At 40.4% G+C, this 19,987-nt stretch overlaps 1 protein-coding gene across 7 annotated transcripts in view; it reads left to right on the top strand.

Moving 5' to 3' along the window:
* Positions 1-19,987, top strand: part of inpp4b (inositol polyphosphate-4-phosphatase type II B) — a 141,257-nt gene that overhangs the window by 62,538 nt on the left and 58,732 nt on the right. For all 7 annotated transcript variants that reach the window (XM_036551010.1, XM_036551008.1, XM_036551009.1 and 4 more), the window contains one exon: positions 6,909-6,988. In XM_036551010.1, the coding sequence (XP_036406903.1) occupies positions 6,909-6,988 (80 nt within the window). The remainder of the gene's footprint in view (positions 1-6,908; positions 6,989-19,987) is intronic.

Raw genomic sequence — 19,987 nt, 5'->3', positions numbered from 1 at the left:
GATGTTTCTAAACACATACTGCACTGCTAAAGTTGTGTTTAGCTTAAATCAAGTGGGCTAACTAATGTAAATGCACAGAACTATATCCAGGACTCTGACAGAGGCACAACTCGTCAAGACAGTGTAACACTTTTTTTTCCTGTTGTTGTTATGAATATGCAAAACATTTTTATTTCAGCTCTACAGTACAACATAGTGTGAGGCTGTCACAGCAGTGGAGTCTATAGTGGGAAAAAAAAAAGAACAAGATGTTCTGTCGTGCTTTCAATTCGTTCTTTTTCTGAGCCCTGCCTGTACTGCAATACTCAAGTCGCGAGAAAAAGGGATGTTACAGTGCGTCAGATAAACCAAAAATCATTCCGAGTTACAGTAGGGTCTACAGTTATGAGTTGACAGTGGAGCCGAGCTCTGACGTTCGGCTGCTTTTTCAACAGCGGCTCACAGCACATGCAGACACATGGTCTAGAGATAACGGGTAACGCAATCCCAGCTAAATTAGCATGGTGTGACTGGAAAACATATGGTCAAATTAAACACAGTTATTATCTTTGAGACAGTTACCACTAATAGGCTGTACCACCGTCTGTACTGACAGAATACCGCTAATGCTACTGCAGATGTGAACTATGCAAAAACATAGAAATGTTTGTCATCGAGTCCAGAGCTCACTTAAAGATAGTATAAGGCAAAAGTATTTTGAATCATGGTTCTGCAACTGGTATCAGACCTAGACATGTGGATTGGATTAAGAGGGTGTATTTTGTTATATTGTCCATACTGTTATATATTGATTTTGGGAGTCTTTGAAAGTCTACTCTGTGGCTCCTGATAGAGTGTAGTAAGACATATCAGCACGATTAGCCAAAATATAGTGTAGAATGACATCAAACATGAGGTATTTGGGTACTATTTCAACCTAACTAAATATAAAATTCTAGTTAACATCGCTAAACTATTTCTCAGTATTCACTTCCTTACTATGACTGCAGTCGCAATACCTTTAAATAATCTGTGATTGTACTTTCAAACAAGTTTCAAAGTTTGAAATAATCACTATCTGTGTGATGGTGTATTGCTGTCCTTTCCCCCAAGCCTGAAAAGACTTTTGGTAACAGTGTTGCCAGATTCTCTAAAATGATTATCCACTGCTCTAATTGAAACCAAAGTATGAAGTATAGTGAAGAAAACAAACTGCTGAATTAGTCCTGCCAGTCCTGCAGGTCTTATCTTACATGTAAGTGAATCAAACCATGCTTTTCGATCCCCCACTAAGCAAATGTACCATCCACCTTAGGAAAAAAAAAGATTTTGTGTGTAGCAAATTCGTGTTTGACATTGCTATGGTACTGCAGTGGCCTATAGTAGCCTATATGATTACATGTCTCAGCTTGGATCTTGGAGGCTTGCTGATTTTCAGGTCATAGCACTGTAGATTGTGCACTTTCCACCCCCGGGCTGAGAAAAAAGTCTTTGATGGGGTTTAGGAAAGGGGAATTCTGTCAAATTCAACGATGTTGACCTTTACCCCTGCCAGCTATTTCTCACAACAGTCTTTGCAACAATGCCAAGATGATTATTAATTAAGCATCACATGATTTTGTTTGTTATTGCTAAAATAAATAAAAATGAGATCTTTAGTTGAAAGAGCAATTTTACATTAATGTGATTTTAACTGAAGGAAAGGAATTTCAAGAACTGAAAAGGAGAAATAAATTTGTATTTTTTTAGGTAATATAGACTAGTGAACTGTGTTAAGTTAAGAAGATTTTTGAGACACAGTATCAATAAAACCTATTTAAAAAATATTATAAAACTTTAAAAGATGTGTCTAAGAAACATTTAAAAGGTTTAAAGTAGAAATTAAATGGACATGTTGGAAGTAAGGCAGAAGGAATTAGTCAGCTTGTTTGAGACAGAACTCTTACAATACAGAGTAGAGTTCCTAGATCAGCACTTAGTACTTTCTCCCTGGAGTGGTTTGGGGTATAAACAAGCCAAGTAAGTTAGGTTTGAAAATTACTCTAACACTGCACCTTAGGCAACTATACATCCAAAACTTTACCCTGGTCTTCCAAAGTTACACTAAATCTAGGCAGACAGCTGGACCTATAGGTTGGCCTAGAAAAGTTGGCCAGGCAGCCATATGATTTAAATGTCATCTAGCCACCCCCTTCAATTATTCAAAAAATTAATTGAAGCAACAGAATTTTACAGAAATCCACAAATACAACCAAGAGCATGCAGTTAGTCTCATTTTAAATTACATGAAATTATTAAACCATTAAAAGAACTACTATTCAAATTCCATTCAAAAAGTATTCTTGCACCTCTTTGCCTTCCTTGCAATAATGATTACACCTGCTGTTTGCAAAGTGTGAGGGTACAGTACCGAGGAGTTTTGACCGCAGCTCGTTTGTGTGGATTGTGAAGATTAGCACAGAAAAAGCTGCCTGGATGCCTTGCAGGAGTGTTTATATTGTTGTCCACGCACAGACTCAGTGCCGACTCTAGGAAGAACGCATTGGACCTGAAAGGTGCAGCCCGAATTGCCTGCCCTGCCTCATTACAGGCAGTCAGCTTTGGTGTGTGGAGGGCTTTAGAATGAAATGGGCCCCATTCCGAAGGCATCGGGCTCGCCAGAGATCAGAATCTCTTTGCAGGTGAGGGAAAGTTTCTTTGCCACATCCAGCGGCATTACGGAGGTGAAAGCACTGTCATTTGCATGCACAAGGGGAGAAAGGGCACACAGAGGAAAGAAAAGTATTTATCCCTCCTACTCCTTCTTATCATCAGCTGCCATATTTGTGTACACTGTTTGGCTCACTGCCCCAGAATGTGGAAAATCCCCTCAACATATACAGTGTTAGTGATATGTTGCCTTTAAATTTGATGTTAAACTGATATTTTTATTGTTGTCATTAAACTATTAATAACATTATGGCCACATTTAGATGTTTACTACAGAGAATGCATGTGTTTTTGTGATCTTAGTGTATAATAATGAGAAAACTGTATTGCTGTAGAATGGCAACAGTATAGAGGGTTGAACCATAACTAGACTATTTATTCGATAATTTATCTAAAGGTGTAGAAAAACTGACATACATAATGTATTTTATTACAAAAAACTTAATAGACTGGCTCTTTACTCATTCAGCTAGTGCTGTATTGTACATGTATTGGCCATAGTTGTGCTCTTTAAAGTGTGCAGGGAGGATGAAAGTTTTCAAAAGAAGTTTACCACTTTCACAGAATTTAGCAGATTGGCCAATCTTATAAAACAAATACCATAATTAATTTTTTATGAAGTATCAAAGAATACTTTCATTTTTCTCTTTCTCTTCACATTGCCAGTAGGTTCTCAGTTCTTAGGACTTTTTTGCATCTTGACTGACCTATTTTCCCTTTTTGTGGGTGTTAAATTTAGCAGAGCTACAATAAGTAACCACGGTAAGGGGCTATACCGAAGAGTGCCAGTCTTAAACCCGCAGATTAAAGATTCGCTACCATCCGAAGTATCATTTTTTTAAATATGCATTTTATTTATTAAGAAGAAAATGGGAAAACTGTAACCCATATTCGGGGAAAACATTTCACACTAGCTTTAAATGTGTATTCTAAGAGCGGCTGGATTAGAATTCAAAACAAGACTTCCTATAGACCCACAGTTCAATTTGTAGGGAGTGATGGCCTGGTATAGTTCCATCTCTCTCTGGTACTGGACCTTCCGTCATTGTCTCTGATGGGGATAATGCCTTTCCCATCCTCTGCTAATATTTATGTGGCATTCCAATTCACTTCATCCAGGTGTCTTTGAAATAAAAAACATGGTCGGTTTTACTAAACTCCAGCAGCTACTGAGGCTAACCATGTCTAAGTCTCAGAGCAGAATACTCAATATATAGGTATATCAGCCCTAACAGTGCTCTGACTCTCATAGTAAAAATAAGAAGCAGTGTCCGAGATCGATGTTAACAAAGTCAACACTCTTAAGGGTTCAGTGTAACTGGAGTAGTTCTGTGTGTGCCAGCTGTCCACATCAATGAATTCAATGTATAGCAGTTATTTACATGTCACTACATTCACTCCTTACATGGAAAGTACCTGTAAGAATTAGCAGCTTTAGCATCTATTTGCATAAGACGGTGTAAAATAAGTTGGCTCATAAGCCAAAGAGTTAATGTTTGAACAGATGGCATTGAGACCGCTGTGTAGCTTTGTGCTTGTAGGTGGATTTGTGGATCCAGAGTTTGTTAAAACTCAAACAAGTTGGGCCCCTAAGAATGACATTTCTGAAGTATCTCTAGTTGCTGCATAATGCACTTCAGGACCAGCTGACGGAGTGAATTTTGTTTTATTCCTTTTTCAAATCTCAGCAGTAGTGAGCGTATATCCACAGTCTATTCAGAGTGCCATAGTGGGAGCCCAAAGCAATCTCAGTTCATCAGTCTCTAACAAGATGCAAAGTCTGTGTGATTCTGGGTGAGCCAAGATGTGTAAAGTTGGTATTGATGTTGTTTCTTTCTTTTTTTTAAGCTTCAGGCAGCACCATTTCAGAGGTGGCATCTGATCTTATCTCTTTAGTTTTGTCATCATTATCAATTTCTTAGACAAACGGTTCTGGGAAAATCTCATTGGCATCTTGCCACAAAGTGTTCCTCTGTGGGTTTTTTTAGGCACTTTATACAACTTAGTGTTAGTGGTTAACAGACTGAAGAAGCGTGTGTGCACCTTGTCATTTGTATTTGTCAGCTCATTTTATATGGATTGAGCTGTAGAGTGTAGTTCTGACCAGGGGCACATCAGGGCTATTATATGCCTGCCGCCCCCTCACAGGAAACAACAAATCTGCTTTGATGGCCAGATACACATGACAATTCACCTCAATGTGTGCTAAGCCCACGCCTGAACGACGAGAGTGGTGGAGAGAAAGCGGATATATCCAGAAGCTGAGTATGTGCCACTCATTTTTTGAGATCCCTCAGCTTCACAGAGGTGGTAATGAGTTTTCATGTACAACTGCTGTCAACCCATTTCCGTCGAAATGCTGGTGGTTATATAGACATGAAATATACATGATTATGACTACATGTAAGCACGTAGAACATAACATATTGTCTAAAATACTTTTTCGATAGTGTAAACGCATTATTTATCAAACGAAGTCAAGCAAGTTCGTCTGCGTATTGTCAGATGCTGTTGTCTGAAACAGTTATGGCTATGGCTTGAAGGATGTCATTTTTCCTGACTGAGAAACTTGCCAGGCTAGGTGTGTTGTTCGGCTTCTTTTTTTTTTTTTTTTTTTCTGTGAGGTGGGTGTTACGTAACTTGTAAACCAATCATGCGCGGCACACTGAGCGGTGATTGCTCGCCTTATCATCAATGATTAAAGATGGCATGTCAGAGACTGGGTTACCACATGAATACAATGAGCACAGACAGTTCCCTGACCACTCTATACATAGACACATCCATATATCTGTCTCTAATATGTGCGGTGTACGGGGAGACAACACCCTTTGTGGGACAGCAAATTAGAGATTCTCATGAATGGGAAAACCCATGAATACTATGATGTATTGTTACCATACTGAAGGCTTATGAGAAAAGAGGATTTGTCCCTCGCACAAAACAACCACATTTCCATTATGAAAAACAGGGCAACGATGCAATACACAAGTGATGATTATGCATATTTAAGTAATGATACAGCACACAATGGATTCATATAGTATGTATATTCATGTGATAATGGACTCAAGAACAGAGAGGGCTGCCTGATGTGAATATTTGAAAACACCAAAAGTAAAACCACAGATGGTGAGAGTCTCCTTTATTCATAAAAAATCTTGATGTCATAACAGGCCTCGGGCACCATACTGAATACCTAGATTATTTGTTTAATGTGTTCATCATTCAAATTTGGCGATTAAACTGTATGTGTGTTTCTGTACACACCCACACACACACACACACACACACACACACACACATCATATATTGTCAGGTTTCAGACAGGTTTTATTCATTGTGGCTTTGTCAGATTCAGTCCTACTGTTTTGTCTGTTACACTCTTTCCGTCATTCTGCAAACAAAAGAGATTTTAAGCAAGATGCTTCAGCAGTCACGTTTATGCAAGTTGCATAACCAGTCATCACGCGTAACAATGAGAACTTTTGTTTTGAATAAGTCGGGTTGAATAAGCAAATGTTGAGATGCATATTACTACATTGCTGCCACTGCCACGGAAGTTAATTTTTAACTTATGTGTGGCTAAGTTCATAGAGACGTACAGCAAATAAAAAAAACAAACACAATACCAGTCCAGTCAATTAAAGTTGTTGCGCATGGTACTGCAGCCATGAAGCCGAAAGGGTAGACTTAGTTGATATGAAACGTACTGGAACTTATAACATTGTAAGTAGTCCATGTCAACACTAAAGTGCCACACATTCACCTACGATGTTTTGATCTTAGTGATTGTTGGAAAGAGAAGCTTTGTGAACATAGTTTTATTTTGCCTTTTTCTGTGAATACAAAACGTCATTGTTTCATTGAATATATAGCTGACATAGTGAGGAGTGTGTTTTTCACAAACAGAAAGACAGTCTTTGTCTAAGTATACAGCCATGGTGGTATAAACAGTAAAACAGCTTGGCCACATTATGTTGGAAAATTATTATTTCTGATGTTGATGTGATTCAGTCGAGGTTATTCTGAAGTAACCGGTAAACTGCATTATTCGTTGTCTAGAAAAAAGCACAAAACAAGTGTGTTTCTACTTGCTTTAGTTGCAATATGCCCTCTCTACTGTAGCTAACTGTACATGCATTTGTTGCCTTGACCACGCTGCAATTTGCCTTCAAAATACTGGATTTACTAATAAAGGTGTTATTCTTTCTTCACAGAGGAGCTTTCTGGGCTACACAACCTTTTCAGTGGGGGACTTGTTGAAGTCAAAGGAGCAGCAGTTAACCCTTAGCCTGAGGTAAGGCTTTGAAATTTCACTCTTGCTTCTCAAAAGCTCACCCTGGCATTTGAGAAGATGCTTAAAAGAAATGTCCATTTGACTTCAAAAAAAACCCGAACAACGCGCTCACCACCTCCACTTAAAATGCAGTTCAACTCGGGGCCAAATCCTTTAACCAGATTTCTTTGACAATATTGCACATCTGACCCGCTTTGACTTTGCCTTATCTTTTTTATTTATGATCTAAAGAGTTCAATTTTTCCTTCCAGATGACAAAGCCCTTCTGCCTGTCATAAATGTCTTTCTATTCAGATCCAGAGAAATGGTTTCACATGGAGATGGCAGACTTTTTTTTTTCTCCATCAGTGCCATCAATGAAAGAAATTCTCCAGCAAAAGAACAAGCTCGCTCGGTTTCCTTTATGATTGCAATAAAGGCCGCATACATACCAGTGTCCTCTTTGAGTCTGCAGTTATGGAACCAAATGATTCCCCTCATTTTTTTTCTTCAAATTAACCTCTTCTATATAATTGCTGGATGCCAAAGAACAGGACTGGTTGTAAAACATCCAGGTTGAGCAGAATTTACGCAGGTGTCCTCCAGTATATCAGCCCACTACAGTAAACAGTAAACAGTAAACAGCCCTCCGGTCACATGAAAAATCGCCGCGGGTGATGCAAGGTGAGACGTGCTGCCTACAGTATAATGATACTTGATCGCAGGATGGACCTGGAGCAGATTGCTGGGGCATTTGAGGCCAAATGGCCAGCGTAAATACATTATAATGGGCTCATCATTTCAGGCTCCCTGGAACACCTGTCTGGAATGCAGTTAGCAATGGGGGGCATTCTCTGAAAATGGGAAAAAAAAAAACAGTGCTAGCACTGAATGGAGCATGCGCTAACACAAGGAGGGGGTGTCTTTAATCTTGTTTTATTGTCAAAATTCAGACCTGTTCTGCTCAAGTAGCTGTTGAAATACAATTATTTGCCCAGGGGATGGTTGAGGTTTCTGTGTTGTCAGTCAGAATCCAGGCCTGCATTTGTTCTTATTGGCCCTTCTTGCCCTCCCCCTCCCAGCCTCGGGCTGCTTCTCATTTACCACAGGGGCATCAGGGTCCTTTCTTGTAATTGTTGCTGGCATGATTGACACGCAGTAGGTTGTGGAGACTGCTTATGTATTTTAAACAAACCGGTGTCGTACAGTCCAGCAGCTATGCAGCGTTCTGCAGCCTTGGTTGTCTGCTGTGGTGTATATATTTCCTATTACATGAGAAGATTGACAAAGAAAACAAATAACATCTATTCAAAGTCTTCCAGACTGCTATCAGTAAATTGTTTTCTTAAATTGCAGGATCTCTGGATTTAATTACCAGGCTTCCCTCTTCACAAATCTTTCATGTCTCGATAATTCATTTTCCTGTATAAGAAAAATCCCTAGTGCCTTCACTGATATTACAATCCCATCGATTAAGTCTGATTACAGGGGAGTATTAATATTCAGTTAAGTTTTCCTTTTGGAAGAGATTGCTGATACTTTTGCTGTCATGTTCATTTGTCACTCTCCACAATGTTGTCTGCCTCTCATTCCATGCTCTGTCTTGCTAAGGTGTGTGTGTGTGTGTGTGTGTGTGTGTGTGCTTGTCAGTGCAAAATGGCCTATGTCACATGATGCCTTGTTGGATCGGATAAATGAAAATGAAAAATGAAAGTTTCATAAGGTCTAGGAGCAAACAATGCCCCAAAACACTGGGAAATACAAACAAGAGCACTGACCTGCCTGTAAGTTCAGACAAGCCTTTCCTGCACTCACAGATTTGCTAACTGGCACGGTGCTGTGAGTGGTTTTGCTCAGACAGCAAGTGTTCACCTGCTGGGGAAGTCAGGGGGTCAATGAGCATTCAAACAATCTCCCAAACAGACCAATTAATAGTTTTTGGAAGTGTTGCTTTTTCCTATTGGGAATGGTTTCACCGTTTTACATCTATATTGGCCATGGCTTATTTGCATTAGTTTCAAAGTGAGTGAGTATTTCGGCAAGTGGTGCATTTTCCATAACTAAATGATACAAAGCTTTTTATGTATATGAATATAGTTACAACAACTACAGATGGGTGTTAGTTTTATCTCTGATCTAGTCATGGCTGGGAAACATCCTGTTGGCATTCTTTATAAATCTAATTGTGAAGCAGTTTTAACAAATAATAATGTTTTACATTCTTAGATTAGCTGAACTCTCTCCTTGAACCCATGCAGCAATCAGAAGAATTATTACATCGAAACCTCAAGTATTACAAAATTCATATTTTATGCATGTTACAGTAGATGGCAAATTGTGCAGTTTCTGTGTTAATTCTTGCTTAATTGTTCTTAGATGCTCAGAATTACTGGCTTTGCTATCCTGTACTATATAATGCTTCTACTGTGCAGCAGGTGATAGGTGTTGTCTGAATTCTCCTTATTCCTCCAGGCATTCAACTTTAAAGTTAACTATATCTGAAAGCATAGTGTTTTGGCCCTGTTTCTTCGGCAGTGAGGATGTCTGTCTTTGTTTAGAACTTGATCCCTGTGACAATATGATACCTAGAGAGCCAAATTACCTCCATTCCATTCCAACAATGAATGTCAACATAGCATAGCATAGCATGGCAGCAAGATTGTGATACACAGTACATTATGTGGTACATTTCATATTTGCATTGCCATGATAAAGCTAGCTAGGTGCCGTGCGCTGTAGTTAACTGCAGTACTTTTGGTGCAAAGCTTAGAGTAGTCCCATGAGCTTTCCTATGTGCTTTGGGTAAAGTGTAACACTGTACAGGTAACAGATACTGTAATGTGACAGGGTAATAATGGTGAAATGTCCTTTGGTGGATGCATAGATTATATCTGCACTGGCGTTGCTGAAAGGGAAATGGATAAGAATGTACTGAAACTGCACTTACTATCTCTGAAGAAGGATGGTGCAGCCGCAGCACATAGCCTTGGTGAGGTTTTAATATGCTCTTACCTGTTCGAAGAAGCCTGTTAACACATTCCTAAGAACGAGTGCCTCGGATCTGGATCAGCTTGCTCTTTTTTAACCTTATGATAGTGACACTCTTAGTTGCATGTTCTTTTTGGAAAGCTGTCTTTGCTTCCCGGATTTTATTGAAAAATTCTCCCCTGGTAGTAGACAGACATATAAAGTTTTGCATGGACTGGTGTCAAAACCGCTGAAAGAAAGATATTGCGCTTGACATTGACGTCTGGAGGGCTTTACTACTGCTGCACTCGAGTCAATACACTTACTGAGATCTATTCAGGGATTCTACGCCCTTTTGTTCTATGTGCAAATCAAGCAGCGTGTCTTTATTGCACGAGAGCTCGGTCTAAACGGCGATATCTTTTTGATGGGCCCCATGTGTTTGCGCCATCTTAAAATTCCACAGTGGAAGTCCCTGTGGAAATGCTCATCACCAGCTTTGTGTCCAGAGCTTCAAGAATCAATTCCCAGCAATGTGCTTTTTTTTCCATCCTTTCACTGCCCACAGTGCTGCACTGTAGAAATATGTTGTCTTGATTTAGTATGCAGTATAACCAGAGGAGTGTGTGATAGATGTTTCAAAGGTGCAAAGACAAAAAACGATGATTGCATCTCCACTGTCAGCGTGACCCAGATTACATATTTTTCAACAGTCGGGGGAAACTCAGATCAGGAAAAATAGCAGAGAGCCATCTAATGGCTCGAACCGTGGCAGCACAATGGAAAATAAATTTGAAATGGCCCTGACGATTGCAAGCCAAAACATTAATACTGTCCCAAACAAGAAGGATCATTAGTGGTAGCACCCAAGCGAGGTCCTATGAAAACCTGACAACAGTTAGCTCTTCTGCATGAGCCTTTATTGCGGGCCAGCGCACTTGCTGAGAATGAATAAATAAGAGAGCCGATGCTTGCTGCACTTTTAAGGTAGCACAGTGCGTGAAAAAGAAACCGAACCAAATCGTTCACCTGTGAACAAACTGTTTTCAGGGTGCGTTTGATAGTCCTGAAATTGCCAACCAGTCACGGACAGTCCATAATCAAGATGGATATTTGTTGACCTGGAAAAAGAATATCTGAGATTGGTTTCTGGCCAGGAGTGTGAACATTGTTTAAGTTTTGTTTAGCTTATTCCCTCTAGGAACATTTTCATCATCAGGAGCAGCTGATTTTTGGCAGGCTGCTGCTGGCTCTCTCCTGCTTTTGGCAGTGGCACTCTTGTTCTTCTGTATAAAAATTGTATTCGTCGTGTGAGGTTTGTGGCTGGGGCATTATCCTACTAAACAAGGCTCACCTTTCTAAGGAAGCTTTATTCTTTTATATGCTTTCCTGGAAAAGTGCAATAGATCATCTTACCCGGGCCTGGTGAATCCAACCGAACACTTTCCTGGCCTTATTTTGTTTTTCTTGTTCATAGCAAAACCCCTGTTAGTCTACTCTCCACTCCACTACATATCTGTTGACCACACTGAATAGTACGATCGACTGTATTATTTAATATGTATTTGAAAATGTCTTCTACTGATAGCAGTAAACTATTGCCCCTTGGCACTGTTTTGACCCACTTGAAGTTCGGTGGCTGCCCATGCCTAATTTCCAAAATATTAATTCAGACTTTAATAAAATGTGTTTGCTGCAGTCATGATGTCATTCTGGCTCACCGATGCCGCACAATTGTGGCTATCCACCTGGACTCCCCAGAGAGCCAGCATCAAACCATAAAACATCACCTGAAAATAACTGCTATAAACAGCTAGTTAATAATGTCATAGTTTATAGGTGAACGAACAACAGACACACCCATTCATGTAGTAAATCAGACAAGGCCTACTGAAAGCTTCTCGTGGATCAGTTTGCGTGTCTCATTAGCCGAAACATTTCCATGATCTATTGCTGTAGGAAAAGGAGAATGAGAATCTGTGACTTTATTTCTTTTTTTTTTTTTTTTTTTTTTTTTTTTTTATGAGTACCCTTTTTCCAGATAACCTGAATTACGAGATCCAATCAGATATGCTAAATCATAAATGTATGATTAAATATTGACTTTTTTCTAGAAAATCGCTCTAGGTGACCTGTAGAATAGAGGCTAAAGTAAAGTACAATTACCTCCACAAATCTACCAAGCTGCCTTGATGAATGGGGAAACAATTTTATGGGGAGCAGCGCAATGAGGAGAAGCGAATTGTTGATCTCCTGCAGCGTGCCGCGAATGGCACTGAAGCTGCTTTTATACCCACATGCTATTAACATCAAAGTCGTTTTGCCGCCATGGACGTTAACAGAATAGCAGCTGTTCCAAATAGCAGCCCAGAACAAATGCTCGTATCCCTCACAATTTGAAATGTGGGACCGCCACCCTAACGACAAGCGATGTCCTCGTCATTAGAGCTGAACGGCTGATGGAAATCAAGTCCCTTCTCTGACCAGCCTGTGATGTATCAGGCTGTACTGAGCTAGGAGGAGTCGAACAATTAAGAACCCTTGCTATTAAACTTATGGGTGCTTTAGGGCATATGTCTGACCTTTCTATCTGAATTGCAGCTGATAGTGACAGTGATGTTTTCTGCTTACATACCCCACACACCAAACATTTCATTCCTATTAACGTAAAACAAGTATTTGTTTTATTTCATATGCCACTGAACTATTACTCCTGAATTATTCAATTGACTGAAAGCCTTTGTGATTAAAATTGCATTTCTTTCATACATTTAACTTGTATTGATCGGATAATCTACATATTGCAAAAGTACTAAAAAAAGGAAGTAGCGTCCAATTAGCAATTTAGGTCATTAGTGCACCTGGTAAATCACCACATTGCCACATCCCAAATAACAAGGGTCCAATTTCACCTGTGGCTTGCTGTGTTATTTGTTGAATATTGTCCTGCCATGTTTCTGTCAACACTTCAAACAAAAGTATGTTCAAAAGAGTTTTTGTGCAATACCATGGACTCAATATTAGGAATGACAGTGATATTTTTGGAGGATCTGTTGCTGTGTCTGAGAGAGAGAGAGAGAGAGAGAGAGAGAGAGAGAGAGAGGGAGGGAGAGAGAGATAGAGAGAGGACTGACAGTGTGTGTCAGGGCACAGGAGTATCTTTGCTCCTCCCCAGGCTGCGGATATCTTGACCGAGCACAGCCTCCAGACAGGAGATATCCCCTGCTCTCAACAGCCCTGCCTGTGGACCAGCTGCTCCCAGTCTATGTTATGAATAATCATTCAATCTGTCCTATTTGTGTTTACTAAAAAATGTGAATACGATTTCACCGAAAAACTGTGCAGAGGAGTCAAGGGCAATTCTCTCAATTAGGATTTTAACACATAATAGCAGATGGTTCTGCAGTGCAAGATATGATTTGTCCGCAGGATTTTTCTACAGGGAGCTATCAATCATTTCAGCTCTTAGCCTTTCTGCTGTTATTTGCAGAATGTCACAGGGTTGCCTTTTCTGACCGATTCCAAAAATCGCTCCGCAAAGCAGCCGCTGCCAAACAGCTCAGGGCACTGTGGCAGGAGGAGCAGGGCGTGAAGAACTAATCAAGAACTAATCCAGACGCTGCAACCTTTGCAAGCCTGCACGTGATGTATTTTTCATGTATAGCAGGGGGGAAATATCACTCTCCACATTTGCATGCAAGTTAATATTCGGTTCATCTATCTTACCACTGAAGCTGTGTAAATATGACATGAGACTTGTAGATGCATTATTAAAAATTAACAATAAATTGAGAACATGCCAGAATTCTGAGTAAAAGAATTCTAAATAAGATGTGAAATTATTCTACAACATTCTAAAGGAACGCTAAATCCTGCAAACTGTTGTGGACTTTCTGTTTTTTCAACATATGCATATGCCTGTCACCATCTATCGATGGCATTTGTTAGATATCCTGGTACTGATAATGACAATTTTAGCCTTTGAAATGATATGAATTCCAGGTACTTCTCTAGCCCTTCATGCTAGCCCTCCAGTGGTGGCACAAGCTACCTGCAGATATCAAAGCTACACAACTGTTCATAATATTCCACGATTTACTCAAAATCGATTTGCTCAGACAGCCTCTTGGTTCCCAGAACGAAGACGTATGCTCTGCCTAGGTCCTGACGCCTCTACACCCCTTACATGCAGTGAAATCTGATGTAGCGTGAGAGCATAGATTATGTATGCCGGCATGACGCACTGTAAGTTGATATAGCTCTTAAGGTTTTGCTTTTGTTACTCCTGTGGTTGCTGCTATGCTTGCTTGTTTATCACTGTCTGTGCTATGATCACATGGGAAATCTTTCTTAATCACGTTTTAAAAACATGAACACCAGCTTTTATCTGATTGGTGGTACAGTTACAATGCCACTGTCTCTTAGCCTGGTGTTTGTGTGCCACTTCCTGTCCCATACCAACGCCTTTGAGCTCGCTGCTCTTACACGCTGCATGGATCTTGGCGTGGCAGCTTGGTAGGACGCTCAGGATAAGTGCAGCTGCCAAACGCCAAATAAATGAAATTATTTACTGTTCTTTCCTGCTAGCTTCTGTTCCATGCTTCCATTATAATCCAACTCACAATGTTCTGCAGAGGAACCTATGGCACCCTGTGACCCAGTTTTGTGATGGTAAGGGAAAGTGATAGCACATGAGATGAAAGGCGAGAGGATACATTATCACAGATGAGTTGCCTGGATGGCCTCGGCTGTCTGCACATGTGGACAATTTAATTGGAGATATCCCAAATGCTCTCTCGCAAGAGATAGCCACGGACAGTGGTAATGCCGAAGACGTTTTGCCATTTTATGCTCTTGCACACTGTGAAAGCTTATTCAGATATAATGCAGCAATTTTCACAGCTTTTTCTACTTGGAGCAGACTTGTCTGAGTTGTGCACTGGAAGCGGAGATCAAGGATCTGATCTTTGTGAAATTCAGTTCCAAGGAAAAAAACAGGCCCAGGAAAGTTGGTTTTTATACCCTGCTCCCTCTGTCCCTCTCAAAGCCTGTAATCACATTCTTCAGAGACAACTTGACACAACCGCACAACAGCAAATACCCCAGGGGTGTACGTGTCATCATACTTGATTTAAAAAGCAATGTTCCATGCTATTAATTATTTTACTCCTTCAGTCTTTCTCTTGTCCCATGTGTCAAGCATTTCTGTGCTTGTAATTGTATTTCTTGACTTGCCAAGCAAATGGAGGCAAGCTCTGTTTCAGCAGTGGGTCACTATAGTCGTATTTATTTCATAGAATTATAATTATTATTATGGTACTGATAAAAGGGATGGATATGGTAATATCGCCTTATAACTAGGTAGTCAGTACAGACTGTTTCAAACAATATATTTAATTCTGCTGCTATATGATGAAAGCAGCACATGTGTGACACACACACACACTTTAAACTGCAATGTTTAATCTGTGATTGTACTTTTTCATTTACAGTTTTCTTATTGTACTATGCTGGAGGTAGAGCAGAGTATTTCATTGTCAACAGCGTTTTGGGGATGCGTGCATCGGGCATGCAAGGAAGAGATGGTGCTTTTATCTCTGTGTTTGCTGACGTAATTTGTCGAATGTGGAACATTACCAAGTGGCACATTTTGTTGTTATTAAAAAATGCATAGGGCAGACAGCTATGGCCCTGTAGGTCAAATGTAATAAAACAATTACCCAACCAGTGTACTCAAATGCCAAATTCAAGTATACAGAATATGCTGATACCAGATGAACTAGATGAAATCTCTCTGATTTGGTGCATCAGAGTGTTTGTTTTCAAAAAGATTTGAGACATCCAACGTGTTTTAGCACTAAATTCTGTTTGTTTGCTTTGCAGTGAGGGAAATTTAAAATCATGATGTGCTAAAACTTTGTCTTCCTGGATTCTATATTTCCTTGTAAAACGAAACCGTTGAGAACTGGAGACGTAACTGAGATGAACACTGTCCGTGTGAGGCTTTGAGCAACACCACGCCCCCACCCCCCTTTCCTCCCTGTCCAGGAAGACAGTGATGAAACAAGGTGAGGAATGGAATGGGGACTGTGTGACCGCGGGCAGAGTGACAATGTGGCTGGGGCGTCCCTGAACGAGGCTGAGGGAAACGGACAGCTGGGTCCGCCTGTCTCCAGCTGCTGGCTCAGAGACACGGGAAGAGGAACGGGAGTCGTGTGTGGTTGTGACAGGTGACAGGCCAGACCCAGCCTTAATCTGCTTTCTGGTAGTGTGGAGAACAGCACTAATGCTTTATCAGAGCGTCAATAAATTCTGCTCCTTCTGACCGAGTCGCGAGAAACCTTTTTAAAAACCCCTTTTTAGCCATAGCAGATGATTTCAGTGTTCAAAAAAACCCAATGTTAATAGGGGGAAAAAAGCACTAGGCACGGACAAATTTGAATCAATTTGTTTACCAGGATCCACCCTTTTAAGGATTCATTAAAAATCTATTTAAAACATGTTGTCCATTGATCAAACTGCTAGACACTGCGCTGAGACACCAAATTAATCAACATCGACTATCGAAATAACTTTTAGTTTTCCAATAGGGAAGTTAAAAGGTGCTTGGAACAAAAGAACAGCCCAATAAGACACTAGATATTCTTAGTAAAAAAGCACACAGGACATATACACAGGACGTATATTTGAAGGATGCTAATTTTTCAAGTGTTATTTGAGTTTCATTGCGCTGTAATTACAAAAGATAAGGTGAAGGTGTTGTGTTAATGTGGAAGGGGCGTTCAGTGGGAAAAGGCGGGATGACTGAGTGGTACAGAGTGCTTTGGTCTGAATTGACTGAACAGATTTACTGAATTACTGAGTGATGGGTGGCTACTTTGGTATGTCGGTTTGATTGGCTGATTAAGCACAGTGATCATAAAACAGCCCCTTTTGTTCTGTTTACCAGAGGAACCCAGAAGCAGTTTACCTCCCATGAAATATCTGGTTTGTCAGCTATAGACACTGATGGCTGGAGGATGAAGTGAAATCTTTTAGATATTGAATTTGCTTGTCCTCACCGTTGAGATAAGAAATATTTTCCTATCTGCTCACTGTTGGATATGCAGTAAGCCTCACAAATTTTTTTTCAGTAAACATAACAAATATTTCAGTCAGTATGTAATGTCAGTAATGTTGTGCAAGAATATTAATTATGTAAAAAATCAAGGGTGTTGGTATATATATGCTTTATTTAAGTAATTGTTATAATCACCAGTGAGTTCATCAACATTACACACCTCGCACCTTGAGTTTTTGTGCAGCAATCATTAATATAACAGACTGTTAGGAATGATCTATATTTTTTTGTTATTCTTTTAACCTTGCTGCTTATTGTCCAAGGGAAAAAAAATACATATGAGAGAGGCTTGATTGATGTGTAAAATGACATTGACTGAGATCTCAGAGAGGCAGAGGTTAATTGAGACAGCTTTTGGTGCATCGCAGTGAAGTTTTGATCGGCTTGTTCCATGGTGTCGGGTGCTTTAGATTAATTTAATCCCTGTGACTTTCCAAACCTTGAAGAGGACCGCACGCAGAATGTAAACAGCCTCTCCTGTCAACATCAATGACCCATGCCGCCAGTGCACTCAGACTTTGTTTAGAGAGTTATTTCCTTCACCAGGGGAAGGGAAGCAATAAGAATAGAGGCTATTCTAGGAGGAACAGTCTGCAGTCGCTGTTCTTTAAGCCCTATACTGTGAGGCATCTTTTACATCTCAGGGTTGAGCAGATGGTTTGCAGATATAGCAGAGGGTTTGAAAATTAAAGGAGCACTTCACAAACCAACTGTTTTACTTTTCATTTTTCTCTTCCTGACCATGAAAGAGTTGGCACCCTCTCTGTAGTGGTGCGAATTGTACCTGGTACCCATGAAAAAGAGACTGTTACCCGGAGATGGTGCGCTCTACAGAATATTGATACATTTCCTTGTGTCAGATTTACAGGGTGCTTTGTAATAAGATGTGTAGGGCTTTGTGAAACTTCCCTCCATTCTGATGTTAAGGGAGTCATCCTTCTTTTTTTGCTGATGTAGAGTTAGCTGTGGCTGGCAGTAGACTGCACAGCTCTATGTGCATTGTAAAATCCACCCCCGGCATACAGTATGGACTACACGGCTCTTAATATCCCATGGCTACTTTGAAAGGAGATTGCCTGGCTTATTAAAAAATATTTGAACTGAACAGGAGGGCTTCTCTCAGAGGGAGCACTGCAGTAGCTCCATTCATCATCTATAGTTCTACAAAGCAAGCTAGGTCATTTTGCGATATGGCTGTCACCAAGCATATTTTATTGATTTTACTGAAAGGTAAAGTCAGATCCTGCATAATGCATCCTAGCGCTGAGGGGCATACCAGCTTCCAAACATACTTTGACCAACTGTTACACATTCATGATGTGGTTTGTGGGGTCAGCCAAGATCCCCATCTGAAAGATAAGAGACAGGCCATTTCATATGATGAAACATACAACACAGCATCCAATATTTTTGGAGTCTGTCCTGCTTTGCCTTTCGCTACACCTCTAGCAATAAAGCAGTGGTTAGAACATGATGTACTGTTACTCTAAACACACACACACACACTTTTCAAAAATATTTGCACTAGGAACAACAGATGCGCTCATTTAACTGCAGCCGTTTTCAAAGGCATAAAGGTATTTTCTGCACTGCCTGACACGGAGAAGTGTGTCCTCCGAGCCCTCTTTAATAAGAGAGATGAGCTCCTTCAGAGGAAGGCTGGAGAGGGCTACTCTCCACTTGGCCTCTGTCCAGACGCTTCCTCCCCACCCGACGTGAGCAGGACACAGCGGTTTCTCAGAACTCCCAGCAAACAGATTTCTCAGAGCAGGCGCAGGCCCCGGCGTGCTGAGACGACCACCGCCCAAGAGCGTTGCCAGGCACTGCCTCCATGCTCCGGGACGCCCTTGGCGCTCCACGGTTAGGACGCAGGGCCGTGTCAGGAGGCAGAGGGCCGGGTTGCTCGTGCAGTCATTTACATTTGTCCTCGCGTTTAATGATCATTTTTTGTGTGCTCAACACAGAAGCATGTGTGACTTTGTGCACACAAAGTAGCACTAGGATGAAGAAAATGTACACTTACTGACCTCTTAATACTCTTTTGTACAAAAGGTGTGTGTGTGTGTTTGTGTGATTAAGCCAAGGAAGGTAATTGGATGCTAATTAGTGCATTCTTAAATCATGTTGACAATCACACATTTTCCTTCAAGGGGAACTTTGAAACATGGATGCCAGTGGGTGTGGAAAGGAGAGAGATGTAATGATTCCTATTTTTTCCTGTGCGATCAGAAAGCAGAGATGAGGTGATCTTCCTCTGAACGTAATCGAGATACCACGGCTGAATCATCCAAAATTGCTTCAGTTTGTCACAACGATTACTAGAATCAGATGCTTGCTTAAACAAATTATGTGTTGAATAAGTACTGAATGTACTGAATAAGCAGTCACAGTGAGCTACCCAATGCATGGGTTGTATGCGATGGATGGATTCACTCCATGTTGAATAATGCAATTGATATATAGAATTGATGTTTTCCCAATCTTAATACATTTTAAAAGAGTTATTGGACTGCTGACTGAAGGTCACAGAAGGACTAGCAACCTAGGAACTACTAGATATCTGCTCTGTTAATTCACAACCTAGCTATATCTGGATGTACAGAAAGTTTAAATATCTCTTTCATACATTGATGTTTTCTGAATCATAATGAGTCAGAACATGAGAAGGAATTATAAGCAGCTATACAGCCAGCTAGCTAATTAAATTGAAGACTGGAATTTAAATGTCCAAAAGTCACCTGGATATCTTAAGGTATGGAAACCACTAGGGTTGAGAATGTGTTCACTTGAGTTTGAGAGTGATGTTATCACCTGACAACATCAGACCTTTCTTGGAAACTTCAGTCCCTTTTGCCACATGTTCTTGTTTGATCTGCTTTTGTTCGATATTTGAGTACTCCGTGGTGCTGGTTATTGAATTTTGGCTCCATAGG

Source organism: Megalops cyprinoides, chromosome 18 (assembly GCF_013368585.1).
Source record: "Megalops cyprinoides isolate fMegCyp1 chromosome 18, fMegCyp1.pri, whole genome shotgun sequence".
NCBI classification, from domain to species: Eukaryota; Metazoa; Chordata; class Actinopteri; order Elopiformes; family Megalopidae; genus Megalops; species Megalops cyprinoides.
Note: the sequence above shows the minus strand (reverse complement) of the source record. Positions and strands in the feature narration are given on the sequence as shown.